The sequence below is a fragment of the Heteronotia binoei genome, chromosome 5, assembly GCF_032191835.1.
Source record: "Heteronotia binoei isolate CCM8104 ecotype False Entrance Well chromosome 5, APGP_CSIRO_Hbin_v1, whole genome shotgun sequence".
In the NCBI taxonomy this organism is placed as follows: domain Eukaryota; kingdom Metazoa; phylum Chordata; class Lepidosauria; order Squamata; family Gekkonidae; genus Heteronotia; species Heteronotia binoei.
Window position 1 is genome coordinate 172,634,042 of NC_083227.1, and position 18,826 is coordinate 172,652,867.

The following is an 18,826-nucleotide window of genomic DNA, read 5'->3' on the forward strand; positions in this document are numbered from 1 at the left end:
TACACCAACACAGCAGCAATGGAGGAGTCCAGCCAGGAAGACTCCTTAAAAAGGTTCTCTGGCCCTACAGAGAGCAATTTCAAAAAATAGCACTGCTCTCTGATTGGCCAGACAACAGTGCTTACTTGGATACCCAAGTAAGCAAAAGATCAAAATAACAACAATGTAGCTGATGGCTGGGCCATCAGCTATACAACAGCCCTGCAAAGCATGCATTTGCAATGCATTTTGCAAATGCATGCTTTGGATTGGCTGCTGGGGCTCCTCTTCCCCCTCCCCCCCTCCCTGATCCCAGGGAGGCTATGGGAGAGGCAGGAAGAGGCTACTAAAGGCGGGAAAGTAGGCAAGCAGCTCCCCTGAGGCTGCAGAAGCTACTTTCCCGCCTTTTCCATTGACAGCCGTATACTTCCGAATAGCTCTTCAGCAGTATACGGCGAGCCGTATTCGGCTGCCACATAATTGGCCTCAATGGGAATCGGCTACAGCCGATTCCGTATACAGCCGAATCAGTGGTGTATATATGGTTCGGCCGAACCGAATGCACATCCCTAGTTCTCACCATCCTGAACAGTTTAGTCTCATCTGCAAACTTAGCCACTTCCCTGAATATTTCCAACTCCAAATAATTCATGAACAGGTTAAAAAGCATCGACCCAGTACTGAGCCCAGCGGTATCCCACTGCTTAACACCCTCCACTGTGAAAATTGCCCATTTATAACCACTCTCTGTTTCGTATTTATTAGCCAGTTTTTGATCCACAAGAGGACTTGTCCTTTTACCCCATTACTATTGAGCTTACTTAGAAGGCTTAGATGATTTGGATGAAGGAATAGAGGGAATAATGATAAAATTTGCAGATGATACTAAATTGGGAGGGGTCACAAATACAATAGAAGACAGAGACAGAATACAGGATGATCTTGATAGGCTGGAGAACTGGGCTAAAACAAACAAAATGACTTTAAACAGGGATGAATACAAAGTTCTGCATTTAGGTAGGAAAACCAAATGCATCATTATAGAATAGGGAAGACTTGCCTCGGCAGTAGTATGTGTGAAAGGGATCTCGGAGTCTTGGTGGACTGTACACTGAACATGAGTCAGCAGTGTGATGCGATGGCTAAAAAAGCAAATGGTTAGTTCTTGTGGCTCTTTCTTACACACGCAGGGAAATGCTGATTGCCACTTTGGGGTCAGTCAGCAATTTTTCTCCAGGCCAGTTTGGCAAGGGATCCTGAAGGTTTTTTTGCCATCTTCTGAGCATGGAGCAGAAGTCACTGGGAATGTATGTGTGTTGGGAAGGTATTTGTGAATTTCCTGCATTGTGCAGGGGGTTGGACTAGATTACCTTGGATGTCCCTTGCTGGTCTATTACTCCATGAAAGTCCTGCTGGCCGTCTTAGGGTCAAAATACATGACAATGACTTGGAAGACAGGAGGGACTGATGGAGACTTTGCATATAATAGCAGAATTACTCATACAACCTTAGCACTGGAACCTGACATTTTTTAACTTCATAATTGGCAAGACCAAAGGTTAAGTTTCAGTACATCAGAATTTGTGTTTTAACAATTTATTAATAACATATGGTTACAATATTTAATTGTCTCTTTTCTATACTAACCCATATGATATTTCAACCCCCCTCCCTCCAATATTTGACTTCCCCGAAGTTATAAATTTAAATTCAATTATAAAGATACCGCTAACCAATCAAAGTTCAATATTTTTCTTTTCTCATTAATACTAAAAAATTGTCCAATGTCTTTTTACATTCCACTCTTTCTCCATATATCCTTTAAATTTCTTCCACTCCTTTTTGAATATATCTAAATCATAGTCTCTTAAAGTTTTAGTTAATTTGTCCATCTCACTCCATGATAAAACTTTCACAATCCAATCCCATTTCTCTGGTATTTTTCCCTGTTTCCACAGTTGCGCATACAATGTCCTAGCAGCTGAGAGCAAGTACCAAATTAAAGTCCTGTCTTCCTTTGGAAATTTTTCTAATTGTAATCCAAGCAAAAAAGTCTCTGCAGTTTTCTTAAAGTCATAACCCAAAATTTTGGAGATTTCTTGTTGTATTATCTTCCAAAATTCTTTCGCTTTTTCGCAAGTCCACCACATGTGAAAGAAAGAACCTTCGTGTTTTCTACATTTCCAACATCTATTCAGTACATCAGAATTAATTCATATCTTAATAGCCATGGCACGGCTAGTCATAGCCTCACACTGGGTAGATAAACACCCACTCACATTAGAAGCCTGGTATCAAAGACTGTGGGAAATGTTCATATTATGCAAAATTGCTTATAATTCATACAATATATCTTTTGACCAATATGAAAGACATGTAGTGTCTTTGGTACCCCTTACTTACTTTTCTTTCTTAAAATGGCATCATTCCACAGAATCAATATTATAGAAAGTTAATCTATTTTTGATAATCCTGTTGCTTATGTATATTATGCAACCAATTGTTTAACATTGGTTAGTTTTATGTAACACGCAATGAAGATCAGACTTTGAAGGATTGTATTAGATTAGATATAGCAATGTATCTATTTATGTTTCCATTGGTTTTCTGTTTGATTTTTAAATGTAATGCTGTTGGAATAAAAATTTAATTAAAAAAAAAGACTTTGCATAGCATCATGGGAGCCTCCTGCTTTCTTTAGCTGATCGATTGTATGTACGATAGATATGATATCTGATAGATCTTGCACCAGCCTGTTCCCATGATAGATAATTATTTGTTTAGTGACATAAGCATCCTAAGATAACACTGGGAAACACTTTATGAAAGAAAAATGTTTCCTGTGGAACAGTCAATATGAGGACTTGGATTAGGGTATTGGTGGTGAAACCCTGAGCAAATAATTTCTTGCCATTTAGGAATGGGACTTCAGTGAGAGATAATTAGCCAGTTTACACCATTGTCTGTTTATTAACCCATTTTCTTAACATTTCATTTGGCAGCTTGTAGATTACAGAGTTGAGTTCAGTAAATGGTGGGTGATGGAGTTCAAGACGATCAAGTTTCCTTCCCAAGGAACTGTCTTTGACTTTTACATTGACCCAGAAACAAAGAAATTTGAGCCATGGTCCAGGCTGATCCCCAAATTTGAATTTGATCCAGAAATGCCACTACAGGTAAGCGACTGCCTTATATCTGTACATAAAACAAACAAAAATATCAGGTAGACATTTGTGAACATATTTTCTCTGTTAATTTGCATTCTGTGATAGCAAATGTATTATATGAATAATCCTAATGTTTCCCCTCCTATAGCAGCTTTGTAAGTAATTGTTTAGAAGGGACATGCAGCCTTCCTGAACTCTAGTCATCTATGCTTCTGCTGTTCCCCACTTCTCTGTTTCCCCATTATTATTTTGCTGCACAAGGAGGCTGAAGTTGGTTCCTTATTCCCAGTTCCTTATTCATTCCTTATTCACAGTTTATTCATAAATTCAACCAAAAAACACTGAGGACTGTTTGAAAGCTCTGAAACACAAAATAAGGTCTGAAACACAAAATAAAATCACCATCTATCATACACCCACACATTCAGGGGACTCTTCCCTTCTAGGGGACATGTGTCATTTCTTGGTCCAAAGAGCAGTTCTCATGCCAGCTGTTCCAAAGCAGGGTGCCCCAGGACAATTGCACAGGCAGAAACTGGGGCCAGGCTGTAACCCAAAATAATCTTTGGACCACTCCAAATGACAAATCACCATCCCCTGCAAGAAGACATATAGTAGTGCCTGGTCACAACATGGGTTCCAGTACCAGGAACTTCTATTTGGAGTGCCTCACAGAGGCACTCCAAGATTTGAATAAATAGCTGGAACAATTCCATGATGCAAAATAAGGCTTGGAGTGCCACACATCATACACCTCCACCTTCAGCAAGCTCTCTCCTTCAAGACGATATATGCTGTTTTCTGGTCCAAAGAGTGATGCCAGGTGCTCCAAAGTGCAGTTCCCCCAGGACTGACACTGGGGACTTGCTGCACCCCAAAATTATCTTTGGACCTCTTTAAATGACACATCACCACGCTCCAGAGAGTGTCCCCAGAAGAAGACAGAGTGGTGCCCAGTCCAAACACTGGTTCTATTTGGAGTGAGGCAGGGAGAATTTGGAACATTCTGACAATCAGGGTTTTGGACTGGAAATAATAAGCACCCTAATTAAATCGGATATTTGGTTTTTAATGACAATTTTTGTGTTAAGTGAAGCATCTTTTCTAAAGTTTGGACATTTAGGATTGGCAAGTCTGAATTATCACATCTATTTATTTCCTTTTGATGGAAACGTAGCAGCTTTAACAAGACTTTTGGCAATGGGAGGCAAAGTCTGCTTGGCAAAAAGAATCCGCAGATCCCATCCTCTGGCACAGGGGTGGCCAAACTGTGGCTTGGGAGCCATTTGCAGCTCTTTCACACATAATAAAGACATGTGTGTAATATTTGTTCATGTCTTGCAGCTCTCAAACATCTGACATTTATTCTATGTGACTCTTATGTTAAGCAAGTTTGACCACCCCTTCTCTTTCATCTGGCATTAGCTGAAATAGGTTTTGGTTTCAATGAGTAAGATGAGTGTGTGCATTGATCTCTTTACCTACTGATGTGCAGAAGCCCATAATGGTTGAGTCTGGTGCCTTCTATAAAGAGTATCCTAATGTTGTTATGGCAGAAAACAGAACTGTATCGTTCTTTACTTTTTAAGGGATTAATAATATCTTATATACACATTTGCTGAAAAAAATGCACCTAATGTTGTACAAGAAATCCTAGGAAGGCTCAGTGCAGGATAAAGTTGTTAATTTGTTTTAAAAAATGCTGCTCCCATTAAATGTATTCCTCTAGATTTTCTGTTCTGCTTAGTTCTGTTTCCTGCCAGCCGCATTTTTTTGCATCCTACAACAAAACTTTGCTGTCATTTTTTTGCTGGACCAGGACATTCATGAGAGATACTAGCGAAACAAGCATTTATTTTGATGTTATTGGATATACTTTGCCTGGCTTTATTATTGGGGTTATTAAAGTCTCAAAATGAGGTCACATGAGCAAAATATTCATTGCTTTCCACAAATTCCTGGGCAAAGGTAGTATGTGCATAACCTACATTACTCACAGCAAGATCTTCTTGTTCCAGAACAGGGTATGGTGCATGGATAACTCATAGGGCCCTGCTGCAGTTCCAAGTTTGAACTGAGGCTCAACATTAACTGTAGACAAATGCTACTGGTGCAATTCAGTGAGGCAAAAGCATAGTGGAGGTGTTTCAAAGAGCTCTGCAACTTAGCATTTCTTGTCCCAGAACATTTTGGAGAGGATTTGCACATCATTCAGCTTTGCCTAGGAAAGTATTTGCTGTTGTCTAATCCAATCAATGAATTGATGCCTGGGCTTCTAGACCACCTTGTCTTTTCATGAGCCTATTAGTGAACTTAAGCTGTTCCCATATTACAAAGATTAGTATCTCTGATTTCATATATTGCATGCAGTTTGAAACATGCACACACTGGAAGAGCGTCGATACCCTGCTAAATACCAGCTGTGTTCAGCATCCTCATTTTTGTCAGCTTGGAGGAAAGTAGAGCTTGACCTGATGTCACTCAGTGCCCCCACCAACTATTTTTTGCTTGCCCATGCTTAATTGCATAGGAGTAGTACAGAGATCATTATTAATTTCCCTAATTCTCTGCTCAGGCATGCTTGGTACACACCAGCGAAACCATCCGGGTTCGTTACTTCATGGATCTTCTCTTGGAGACATGCAGACCAATCATGCTGGTGGGAAATGCAGGAACAGGGAAGTCTGTGATTGTAGGAGATAAGCTGTCCTTTCTGGATTCTGAGGAATACATGGTGAAGAATGTTCCTTTTAATTACTACACCACATCTGCCATGCTACAAGGTAAATCAGCAGGCTAAATGTCAGGGATGAGACTAAACTTGAAAGACAGTTGCTAAAGTGTGGATCCATGAATTCAGGGATTAAATTGCACTAAATATATTCAAACATATACCCTAAATCAAAAGGGATCAATAGAGATTTATGAGTTGAGGCCCCGCTTGTACTGCTCGACCTTTGTCCCCACATCCCAATGATGTACCTTGCTATTCAGGAGCCGAAATTCTTATGTATAGTCCTGGATAGACCTCATCCCTTGCCGAAGGTTGTGGAGAGCTGAGATAGCATTAGTTTCCTGTAATGGTCACATAGCAGGTCCTGCACCATATCTTGGGTGGGCAATCATGACTTGTAGAGGGTGACATACCAATCTGCTGCCGCTCCCTCCAGGCTCCCTCCAATATAGATCACCATGGCCTCCTCTGTTGGGAAGTTGTCAGCCCAAACTCGAAAATAGCCCCTGATTTGCATCAGAAAATAGCCCAGATTGGAGGAGTTCCCATCAAACTGTGCCTTGTGTACTTTTGGGCCCCCCTGGATGATTTGTGGCTCCAGTGGGGCGGTGGGTGGAATGGTGGACTGGATTGGCTGAGCTGGCAATCCTCTGCTGTCTGGCGGCAGCAGAGGTATCCCTCTGTCCAGTGCAGGAGGGGAGGGGGGAATTGCCAGTTGCTGGGAGGTGCCCCAGCTAGCTGAACAGCTAAATCTTGTAGCTGATGGGCAAGTATTCTCACCTCCTGAATGAAGTAATCATTCATGGTGAGCATTTCCTTTCTCAAGTGTTGACTATGTGTCATTAGGCTCTCTTATAGCCACTTAGGCAGGCCCTCACTGGGGCAGCCAAGTGATGCCCTTGCAGAGCTCTCCGCTTCATCGGCAGATCCCCAGGTCCGATACGCACCATGTAGCACCGAGGAGCGGGGACATCTGGTGACTAATCCCCTCTCTTTCCATTCCACAAAACCTCTCGAGCCTCACTCATTCCTTCTGGTTGTCACAAACCTGGGTACAAGCTTCGGCCCCTCTGGTGGGGGTGCATCAGTCTGTATGTCCTGAGATTTAGCCTTTTCTTTGTCCAACATCGTCAACATTGTAAGGCGCTCCAAGGATGAGGAGTCTTTGCAATATGTCAAGTTCCCGGCAGTTCAAAGATCACAAACAGTCCACTTCATTCATGGTTGTTTATTGACTCATGACAGCTATGTGTGGGCAGGACAGTCTTTGCGAAGTTTGGCAGGCTTTCTGCCCCCTTATATAAATCTAACTTAAATCATTACAATTTTAAAGAAAAGCAGGAAGCAGCAATCCCTACCCCCAAGTTGTTCCCAGGCCCATTTCAAAGGTGCTCCTAATCTGGAGGAGTGACCTTGGTTTCCCTTAGACCAGTGTGAAGGAATTTTGATAACTTTTACAAGGAGATAGGTGCAGCAGAAGCAAGGAGATGAAAGTGAAAGCGCTCTAGCAAACAGGAAAAATGGCAAGGCACTTGACATTAGTGTTCTTTGAGGGGGTGAACAAACATGTGGACAAGGGGGACCCAATAGATGTTGTTTACTTTGACTTCCAGAAAGCCTTTGATAAAGTTCCTCATCATAGACTCCTAAGTAAGCTCAATAGTCATGGGGTAAAAGGACAAGTCCTCTTGTGGATCAAAAACTGGCTAATTAATACGAAACAGAGAGTGGGTGTAAATGGGCAATTTGGTTGGTGCCTCAAATTCTTGCCAGCTCCTATGTGGCAATGGGTGATGGTGGCAGCTCTTCCCAAGGGCTGTCGAGAGCAAGTAGGCAATGTAGGCTGCTACCTAGAGCAGCACCTTGCCACAGGGGTGCTGGCCAGGGTGGGCTCCTCCTGCTGGCTGGAAGACTCAGGAGGAAGAGAAGTGTTAACCCGGAAGAAGCCATTCTGTGAAGGGCTTATTGCCATTGCTGCTGAGGGGAGAGCTTCAGGGGGAATGGGGTGCCTGCCCACTCACCTACCTGCTAGGCTCTCACCTGTAGCCACCACCTCCTCCTTCATCACACAGAGCTCCTGTTGCTTTGGCAGCCCTAACAACTGGGAGCTATGGCAGAATTTGGCAGTGGGAGCTGGCAGGGGTGAGCCACAGAGGGCTCACTGTCAGGGAGGGAAGAAGCCTTGGCAGCCCAGCAGCTGGGAGCCATGTAGGGTTCACTGCCATTGCCACTGTCAGGGGTGAGAGAACGCTTGGTGGGGCCAGCGGTTGGGATCCACACCAGCCTTGTGCCACAAAAGTCATTGATGGGGGAGGGGGAGTCTTGATGGGCTCGCTAGTTGAGAGAGCAACTCCAGCATGCTATTCTGGGCTGCCTTCTCCAGCTGGCTGGTGTGGGAAAGAAGTGGGCAGACTGGAAGCCTCTGACCACACAGAACTGGCACAGTAGGTTAGTTCAGAAAGCCTCGAGTCCTCACATGCAGGGAGGGTGCAGAGTGCTGGGGAAGATGACCGGGGGGCGGGGTGGTGGTGGAGGAATACCCAAGGTAAGGAAGGCAGCCAAAGACCTCTGGACGGGAGGACCAGGCAGGCATTTGTGAGACACTTTTCTTCCTTCTCTTCCCTCTGTCTCAATCAAGCTTTTAAAGGCCTGCGGTAACACTGGACTGAAAGACACCTGCACCTCAATTCAGTCTTCTGATGCTTCCCTTGCAGAAATGGCTCATCACATGCCTCTTCCTCCTTGGACCTCTTCCTGCTTGAAGGAGGAAGGCAGAGGGGAGCAGAAGGCTCCAAAGATGGCCAGGGAGGCTGGCAGTGGTGTGTGTGTGTGGTTATTACAATGAGGAAAGGAATTACCCCTGAGAGTATCACAGGTCCCTACTTCTAAATTATAATCAGAATGGAAGAGCTGCAATTAACCCTCTCCCTTCCTTCTACACTGAAATTCTGTTCAGAGTTTACAGCTCATGCTGGTAAGGTTGCTATAAAGATGAGTGGATTTCACTTATCACTTATTAACAAAATGCAATTTTTACTATGACTTCACTCAAAATCGCTGCTGCTATTGATTTTAGTTCCCTGGAGATGTCACATATCTGCTTCCCCTCCATGCACCACTCACAAAACGCTTCAGTTCCCACTACCATTCCATTACCCTCCCGATTTCCATTACATTTTAGTTTAGAGAATGGGCAAAATCTACTCTAGATGAAATTTAGACCAGAAGCTAGCAGGATATTGTGGTAGTGGAGCTGGGATTGGTGAGTTCTGATTTGAAAATAATATTTAAGATGTGAGTCTTCCCTTCCTTACAGCAGTTGTAGGCTGTGATATGATTCCAGCAGACCAAACAAACTTCTACATGTTTGTTCCTTTGAGATCGGCTTTAATACCTATTGTTTGTCATACTGTGATTGAGTCATAGCAGGGGTGGCCACCGGTAGCTCTCCAGATGTTTTTTGCTTACAACTCCCATCAACCCCAGCCAGCATGGCCAATGGCTGGGGCTGATGGGAGTTGTAGGCAAAAAAACATCTGGAGAGCTACCGTTGGCCACCCTTGTGTTATAGGATGAAATCAGCAAATGCTTCTTGCCTTATTTTGAATGTTGGTGTAAATACCATGGAGATGTCAAGTCCCCAACAATATAGTGATTAACACCAGGCCGTTCAGAGAATAGTCTTTTATTGACTTAACTGACAGGTTTGGGTCAAGATGGTTCTTGTGAAAACTGGCTTTGGCAGGCAAATGCCCTCTACTTATACCTTATATTAAAACCATTATACATTCAAACCTAAGGCGCAAAGCAAGTGGTCCCTCCCCCCTGGTTCTTTCTCAGTCCCTTTGCAGGTGTGAACATATGAGGCAGAGACGGCCTTGGCCATCCCTGAGATCAGGCAGAAGGAATGCTTCAGTTGTTACACAGAGATAGGAGTTGGCTAAGCGAGAAGTGAAAGTAGCGTTCTGGCTAAATGGCAAGAGGCACTCTTGACAGGAGAGAGGGTATACTGGCAGGAACATGAGGCGCTCACTGTTTGGGTATGAAGATCTCTAGGGAGCAAATGTGTTGGTGAATAAGACTAGTAAATACATAAATAACATTAATTGCCTAAGGAATGTACCTATGGAAGTTCGTGAGAGCACAAAACAAACAAAAACATAGTAGTAAACTGTAATTTGCAACGTATATAAATACCTCAACATATATAAATATTATTAGGGTTTGTAGAATCTTTCTGGCTCAAGTGCCGTGTTCTACTGGAGAAAGTTTTCCTTCCAGACGTTTCTCAAAATGAAACGTCTGGAAGGAAAACTTTCTCCAGTAGAACACGGCACTTGAGCCCGAAAGATTCTACAAACCCTAATGATGTTACCAGCCGTGAAAATCTGAAATCTTTGATATATAAATATTCATTTCTCCAGGGAACTATGGGTGATAAAAAACCCCCAAACATCTGGAGCTCAGTTCTGCAAATGAAGGGCAGAAAGAAATAAGGAGCAAGCAAAGCAAGAGGGGTCCTTTCAGAAATACTTTGTTGGGGGGGGGGAGGGGCACAAATGGGTAGCTTTGCCTAGGGCACCAAAAAACTTGGCACTTGCCCTGCTCTTCCCCAAACAAACACATGTACTTAGTCCTTACCTCCTGCAACTACACTTGTTTAGGTTTCTGGTACACAGCTCTCCGTGGAGGAACAATTCTTGTATGTAATTGTTGTTTGATAACTAATGTCAGATCGCCTTCTGTAAGCATATTCTGGCTGCCAATGGAAATCCTTCCTTTTCTGATCCAAGCATAATGAAGGTGCATGAAGGTTGAAACATTCTCTGCCCCCTCCTTGTTGCCTGGCTGTTCACAAAAATCCTGACTCCCAATCCAGGGATTGCTGAAGTATCAGAAGGGGAAAGTCAAGTCCTCTGCATTCTGTACGTGGCATCTTTAAACCATTGTCATCAGAACTATTATATACCTTCCCTTTTTATCTTTTTTCTTTTCCCTCTATATTTTTCTTATCTTTACTGCCTCCTCTTCTAAAGTTCCAGTTTGGCTGATGCATTCTTGTTGTCAAGTGTCTTCCAGTTTCAGCCTCTGAGCCACATCCCATTCAACATTTAAATATTGCTAACATTAGTTTTTCTCAATGGTAACTGCTAAAACTCTTCAGCAACCATAACCTTCTGATTAGTTTTTCTCTTGTTTTAATTCTTGTATTTCCGTAGTGATGGTTAATGACTGACGTATAGTTATCACTTCTCACCTGACTCGTTATGGATGTGGTTACTCCATCACAAGTGTCAGCTTGTTTCTAGCTCTCTTACAGTATGAAGTTGCCTAAGTTACCAGCCTTGTAACAGTGGAATGAAGACTGTGACTTCTAATGCCTTTGTTTCTCTCAGCTGTTCTTGAGAAGCCTCTAGATAAGAAGGCTGGAAGGAATTATGGCCCACCTGGCACCAAGAAACTCATCTACTTCATTGATGACATGAATATGCCGGAAGTAGACAGTTACGGGACAGTTCAGCCTCACACGTTGATACGTCAGCATCTGGACTATGGGCACTGGTGAGCCTCTCATTTCAGGAGCCCATGAGAAAACCTGGTGCACTTAATCCACCACTATAGGACCACCCACCATCTAGTTCTTCATGCCCCACTGGAAATATGATAGAATGTAAAACACTTAATCTGGTGGTACTTCAGCACCTTTCTGGCTAAGATTTGTTTCTTTGTTATTTATTTATTTATTTATTTGGTGACTTCTATCCCGCCCTTCCCACAAGTGGCTCAGGGCGGCTTACAACAACAATAAAACAGTAAAATCAGAGCAAGTTATTACCTCTAAAATCAGACAATTAAAACCTAAAAACCTTAAAATTAAACATTAAACTATACAGTATAAACACAAAGATCTGGTAGCTACATTATCTAATCAGGCATAGGCTAACCGGAAGAGGGTTGTCTTACAGGCCCTGCGGAACTGAGCAAGGTCCCGCAGGGCCCTCACCTCTTCCGGTAGCTGGTTCCACCACATAGGGGCCATTGTGGAAAAGGCCCTGTCTCTAGTTGCCTTGAGACGCACTTCCTTGTTAGATTTCCTCTTGACTACAAGTCTGCTTACACCCAGCCCTGTTATAGGGAACTTGAAGGGTTTGTTTGTTTGTTTTTTGCTTTTAATTCTGTTTTAAATGGTTGTACATTACCCAGAGCCTTATATTGTAGGGAATAGGCAACCCATAAATCAAATATATAAATAAATTAACCTAAATAAGCTTCAATGTTGTAGAGTTGCATACAGGAGTCCCTACAGCATAGCTCCAGAAGCATACCTGCTGGGGGTCTTTTTAAAAAGTGATTTGCTTTATCCTGCAGATATTGGCCCTTTGAGAAAGTTTATCTTCCCTCCCCTCCCCACAACAGCACAATGATAATATTGGTCAGTAATGGACTGGTGTTGAGTTTTACACAGATCTCATATAGGTGAGCAGCGTATGCGGTTTTACTTTATAAGGAACTGCATAAGCATGAAATCTTTCAAGCACTGTGAAAAATGGAGCAACAAATGGTCTGCTTATTACCTCTTTATCAAGATTAGACAAACAAACAAGAAATACAACCACTTCATCACTGGGCTAGTTAAACTTTTCACACTAGTTGCCACTGATTTTACCTCATTTATCAGAAGGAAAGCAATGGGAAGCAGAACAAGGTCTCTGTTCCTTTGCTGTTGCCCCCATGGAGCAGTGTGCAGTTAATAGCATTTTAAGTGCATGTATACAATTTAAGCATGACCATCAATTGACCATGGTGACTCAAGCAGTGCTGCACCAAGATCCCAAAGCATTAGGTATAAATACTTGTAATGGAAGTATGAGCCTCTAGCTTACAGCAAGTCCATGGTGTGCAAGACATTACCCAAACATATGTGAATTCTAAACTTATCCTTGAAATTGCATAGCCTGTGCTAGAATGTTAATTGAAAACACCTGGGATGCAGTAGGTGTCCAAGACCCAAGAGTGTTAAAGCTGCAGTACTGCAGTCCTAAGCTCTGCTCATGACCTGAGTTCGATCTCCAGCAGAAAATGGGTTTTCAGGTAGCCGGCTCGAGGTTGACTCAGCCTTCCATCCTTCCGAGGTCGGTCACATGAGTGGCCAACGGTAGCTCTCCAGATGTTTTTTGCCTACAACTCCCATCAGCCCCAGCCATTGGCCATGCTGGCTGGGGCTGATGGGAGTTGCAGGCAAAAAACATCTGGAGAGCTACCATTGGCTACTCCTGGTGTAGATGACTGGGGAAGGCAATGGCAAACCACCCCGTAAAAAGTCTGCCGTGAAAATGTTGTGAAAGCAACGTCACCCCAGAGTTGGAAACGACTGGTGCTTGCACAGGGGACCTTTCCTTTCCTTGAGATTTGGCAATGTCCATCAGGCACAGTGCCATTTGTTTGTCACTAATAGGCTGTGATTAGGATGACGCATTCTTTTTTATTCTTCTTCTGGCGAAGGTATGACAGAAACAAGCTGTCCCTGAAGGAAATCATGAATGTGCAGTACGTGTCATGCATGAATCCCACAGCAGGCAGCTTCACTATCAACCCACGCTTGCAGGTATTGCTTGTTCACCTATCTAGGAGAAGCATTTTTCATTCAGTCCTTGGAAGGATTAATAATGTGAGGCTGTTATGTATTGAACATAAGTTACCCGGCTGCATGGCGATCGCTACTAAAGGCGACCCCCTGGGTCCTTGGATGGAGCTCGCCATTCACCCCGCCCATCAAGATCTGTGGCGGGAAGTTTGACCGACCAGGATTGGCCTGGTCGGGGGGGGGGTGTTGTTCCGGGTACTGTATATAAGTGGGACCCAGCCCGCGTGTTCCCTCTCTTGTAATGTGCTACTGAATAAACTATGTTGCCTTCAAACCATCTCGGTTCTCAGTACATTACAGAGGCAAACTGATGTAGACTGTGTCTACATGAACCACTTTACAAAGTTGAAAATTTTGGTAGAGAATCAACACAGAATTTGCTACAAAAAAGGAAACAGAAGACAGAATATGAACAGAAAGGGTGTATGTGTTGGAATAACCTAAAACAGACAACTGTGTCATTTGTTATGTTTTTAAGCTAGAGGAATAGAGGCACCAGTGGAAGAGATGTCACCCAAGCTTATCTTGTATTTGTCACATACAACTGGGATGCAGCTTGTGTTTGCTTTCTTTCTTGCAGCGCCACTTCAGTGTGTTTGCCCTTTCGTTTCCTGGGTCAGATGCTCTATCCACCATTTACAGCACCATCCTAACACAGCACCTGAAGAGGGGGAACTTCCCTGGGGCTTTACAGAAGTCATCACAGCAGTTAATAAATCTGGCACTTGCCTTTCATTTGAAAGTGGCTGCAACTTTCCTGCCAACAGCTGTCAAATTTCATTACAATTTCAACCTAAGGGATTTCTCCAATGTCTTCCAAGTAAGTATCTTTTCCATTCAGGTGCTCATTGTTTCTTCCTGTTGGTGGCTGTTCCCCCTAACTACATCAAGTTTTGAAAATAAAGGGAAAGATACTGGGTTTACAATATTATTTACTTGAAGTGTCATACCATGGCATGACATAGCATGAAAGGAAAATGGCAGAATCCACTGGGAAATAGCTGAGAGCTACCTTGTTACCTGTGCAGTTCTCATGTCATTCATGAGCACATTTAGAAATAAACAACAATAAATGGGTTGTCTCACAAGAAGCCCTAAGTTCTGATTGTCTTTCCACCTACTTATATTAAGTGCCTCTTGTTTTCATGCTGGCAGGAACATAAGAACATAAGAACATAAGAGAAGCCATGTTAGATCAGGCCAATGGCCCATCCAGTCCAACATTCTGTGTCACACAGCGGCCAAATATATATATAAGATAAGACTAAGATTGGTTTGTGATTATAACTTCATTCAGTGTTAGGCAGAAACTCCTTTTAATTTCTAATGTTGATGTGAATGGAGACATGTCTGGAGTAGTGGTTTTTTTACACCCCTTTTAATCCAACTCAGGAAATCAAGTGGCTCATTGTTGAATGTCTTTGAATATCAAGGCTGTTTTTTAAAAATAAATAAATCTTTATTAAAAACAAAGATCTTTGACTTACAAATGCATATGAAGAGCATAAAATTATATCATTCAATAGCATTGAATAAAACTTACTTATTGCAAAAAACAGTCCAAAGAAATGCTGCATAAAATAGCATGAACAGAGAAATAATAACTAAATACGAGCAAACCAAATAATATACCCAGACATGCACCTCTCAGACCTTAGAAAACTAAAAATGAAGCCAAGAATGATAAGTGCAGTTGGATGGAAGAATACATTGTTCAGACATAAAATTTAAAATCAGGGCCCAGGTAGATCTAAACTTGACATGAGTACTTTCTGAATTCGAAAAAAGTTGTGGTTCACAAAGGTCACAATTTTATGCATGATAAATTGATCCCAAACTTTATCATACCAGACTCTTAATGAAGGAGGCAAGGGAGGTTTCCATACTGAAGCAATAATAATTCTTGCTGCCACTATAAATATGATGGTCAACTCCTTGTGCGAGACTGTATGAGAAGAATCATCCCACCAATTTAGGAGCATTAATTCCGGCGTCATTGAAAATGACTGTGAAGTGATTTTGGAGATTTGTTGAGTGATATCATTCCAGAATTGAGAAATAACTGGACACTTCCACCAGCAATGCAGAAATGTTCCCAGAGACCCACAGTTTTTCCAATGAAGTGGACTAATATGCTGGTTTATTTGATGTAGCTGACTGGCGGAAAGGTACCATCTCGACATAGTTTTAAAGAACTGAAGCTGAATGTTAAAGATAGAATTGGAGTTGACATAAGAGCTCCAGATTTTCAACCATGAAGAAGGAGGGATGTCTTTAAGGAGGTCTTCATTCCAGGGTAATTGAAAGCCAAGAGGCTGCCCACAGTCTGACAAAATTAAGATTTTATATAATTTAGAAAGAAGACCTTTTATACAGGAGGAAGGCAGAGCTAATAGTTGTTCAAAAGTGGATCACGATCTGGCCAAAACACCAATTTCTGAGAGATGTTCAATCAAATTTTTAAGTTGTAAGTATCTAAACCAAGGAACTGAAATACCCATAAGGTCTTCAAAAAACTCTTATCTCTTATTGATCCGTTATATAATAGATCTATTGGGCGTGAAATACCTACTTTTATCCTATCATCAAATACTCCTGGAACGTTTTCCAGACCAAACCAGGGTTGATTCGTATATGTTGCATACAGAGAAATTTCCAAGGCAAGAAGCCTTTTATTTCTATCCCAGGTCTGAAGCATTACACGCAAGAAAATATTATTTCATGCAAGCTTAGGTCTAAACTTTGAAGTTAACCAAAAAATTTCTTTTAAGCCAAGGGGAGCAACCAAAGACTGCTCTAATAGCATCCATTCTGTCATGAAGTCCAAATTCAAAATACGAACAATGTTAGCAGTAATGGAAGCCTAATAATACACTCTCAGATTCAGCAAGTCCAAGCCACCCAAGTAAGATGATCTGTATACTATCCGTTGGTTTAAGCGTGACTTCTTATAAGACCAAATAAATTTGGTGAGTAAGCTCTGCCATTTATTGAAAGCAACCATTGGAATAAGGATTGGTAGAGCACGAAAAAGAAATAAAATTTTTGGGAAAATGAAGCATTTTATTAGATGAATACGATCTGGCAAAGAGAGATGTAGCAAATTCCATTCTTTCAGTAGATTAACTAAAGTCAAATACAATTTATTGTGTTTGAAAATATCAGTCAAATTAAAAGGAATGTGAACCCCTAAATGTCGCCAGGTATGTGTGCACCAAGAGTAAGAATAGGAATGCTTGGTAGAAGAAGTTATCTCAGAAGATAAAAAATAGGATAGATTTCAGATTTAGAGAGATTGGCATGCAGACCAGAAACTTTACCAAAATTATCCAGAACTCTTTGAATCTCCTGCAGAAATCTACAAGGATCAGAGATATATAAGGAAATATCATCTGCATATAGACTGATTTTATGTTCAATCCCCCCTGCTGTAATTCCAGAAAAGACCATATTTCTTCTGAGTTTTTCAGCTAGCGGTTCTTTAGCTAAAGCAAACACTAAAGGAAGTAATGGGCAACCTTGTCTTGTTCCTCTCGCTGGATGGAAAGCGGAGGAATTACAACCATTTACCCTTACTCTTGAGAAAGGATTTTTAAAAGCCCGAAGAAAATTTGGGCCAAAGCCCATGTTTTCTAATAAACTCCCACTGAGAAGTTTAATTCTTGCCATCGACGTGCATCAGATATCTAAAAATATTTATATTAAGCAGAAACAGAGAGAAAAACTCAAGTTATAGGTTCTCAAGAAAGTGTAAATACTGTTACCCTGTTTTTTAACTATGCTATCTATTTCTGTCCTGTTTTCGTTGCCTTATTCTAGTTCTAATGGTTATATCAGTTATATTTTTTGCATTAGAAGGAAGGTTCCTACTGTTTGCAGGAGTTGCCGAACTGAGTTGAGGGTGACTCCCAACGGAAACAGGAAGTTGAAAATTTAGTCCTACCTCCCTTCTAAAGTTATTGCTTGCACCTGGTTAGCACGATCTTATGGCAGCGCTCACCTAGTTGTTTTTGAGCATGTGCCTGCCTTGAGATTTGTAACATGCAGTGGAGGGAGAGTTACCCTTATTAGAATTTGTAAGTATTATTTTTGGTATGTTCTTAAATTTATCTTAAGAAACAATGATGTTAATGAGAATTGCATTCATTCAGGCTCTTGAAAAAGCTTGAACTGCCCACGGGCGGTTCCTCGAAATGCGCAGCAAGTTATAGTCGACAGATGCGTTGAGAGATTGATAATGGATTTATTCGGCAAGTGAAGAGGAATGAGATGGAGAGCTGCCGTTGTTGCCCCACCGCTTCCTTTGAACAGACTTTCATCTCACCGATGCTCTCTTGAGCCTTTTCCCCCCCTTTGTAAGGGTTGTGATTATTGGACTAATTTGGACTGAGTTTGCTCACTTGGAGCTGCGCTCCATTTGCTTGTCTGCACTTGTGATATTATAGTTTGTAAACATAAACTTATACATATTTATGTGTCAGAATTGCAGCAAGATGGGCCACATTGCCCGAGCCTGCCGGGCTAAGGGAAACTGTAAATGCCTAGCGACCCACCAGGAAGCAGCGGAGCTGCACACCATTTCCCTGATCCATCTCCAGGTACTGAATTGGCCCCAAGACACCCCCAATTAAATCAAGGTCACAGTATTGATTGATGGGGCCCGATGCTTAATGGGAATAGACTCTGGTCCTCCATATCTGTCATTTTGGAGGAAACCCCCAAGTAGCTTTGCCCCAAAGGAGGTCCTCAGCTACAGCCCTCCAGGTTCATCCTGAGAAACTTTCAAAAGGACCCAGTGCACACAAAGGGTGGGGCCATTTCCGAGAGCACTTCAAGCACTTTGACAGCATATTGGACTTGTTGGTGGTGGCGGGCAAGCTCACGAATCTACTTGGACTGGCCTGGTTTGAGCCCCTCGGGACAGAAATCATAGGGGTAAACCAGACTCAGCCTCCCAGTTTCACAAATCTATGTGAAGAGTTCCCCGACGTTTTTGAGGGAACTCTCGGCTGCTACACAGGTCCCCTGGTGTCCCTTCAACTCGATCCATGTCTGTATTTGTGTGGACTACAAGTGCACAATCAATAAGGTGCTACAGGACCATGCATACCCGGTCACAGTGGTCAGCCATGTATTGGCTTCCTTGGCTTGCATTAAAATCTTTGGAAAGCTGGACTTAGCACAGACATACCAGCAACTCCCTGTAGATGACAAAATGGCTGAGGCACAAACAATAGTCACCCACCAGGGGGCCTTTAGAGTGAAGCGGTTGCAATTCTGGGTGAGTGAAGCCCCAGGGAT

General features: G+C 42.3%; 1 protein-coding gene across 1 annotated transcript in view; it reads left to right on the top strand.

Annotated features, from left to right (window-relative positions):
- The window catches only part of DNAH9 (dynein axonemal heavy chain 9), a 636,923-nt gene that overhangs the window by 242,798 nt on the left and 375,299 nt on the right, over positions 1-18,826 (top strand). The window contains exons 38-42 of the mRNA XM_060238867.1: positions 2,982-3,155; positions 5,722-5,929; positions 11,277-11,442; positions 13,384-13,486; positions 14,106-14,345. Coding sequence (XP_060094850.1) covers positions 2,982-3,155; positions 5,722-5,929; positions 11,277-11,442; positions 13,384-13,486; positions 14,106-14,345 — 891 coding nt within the window. The remainder of the gene's footprint in view (positions 1-2,981; positions 3,156-5,721; positions 5,930-11,276; positions 11,443-13,383; positions 13,487-14,105; positions 14,346-18,826) is intronic.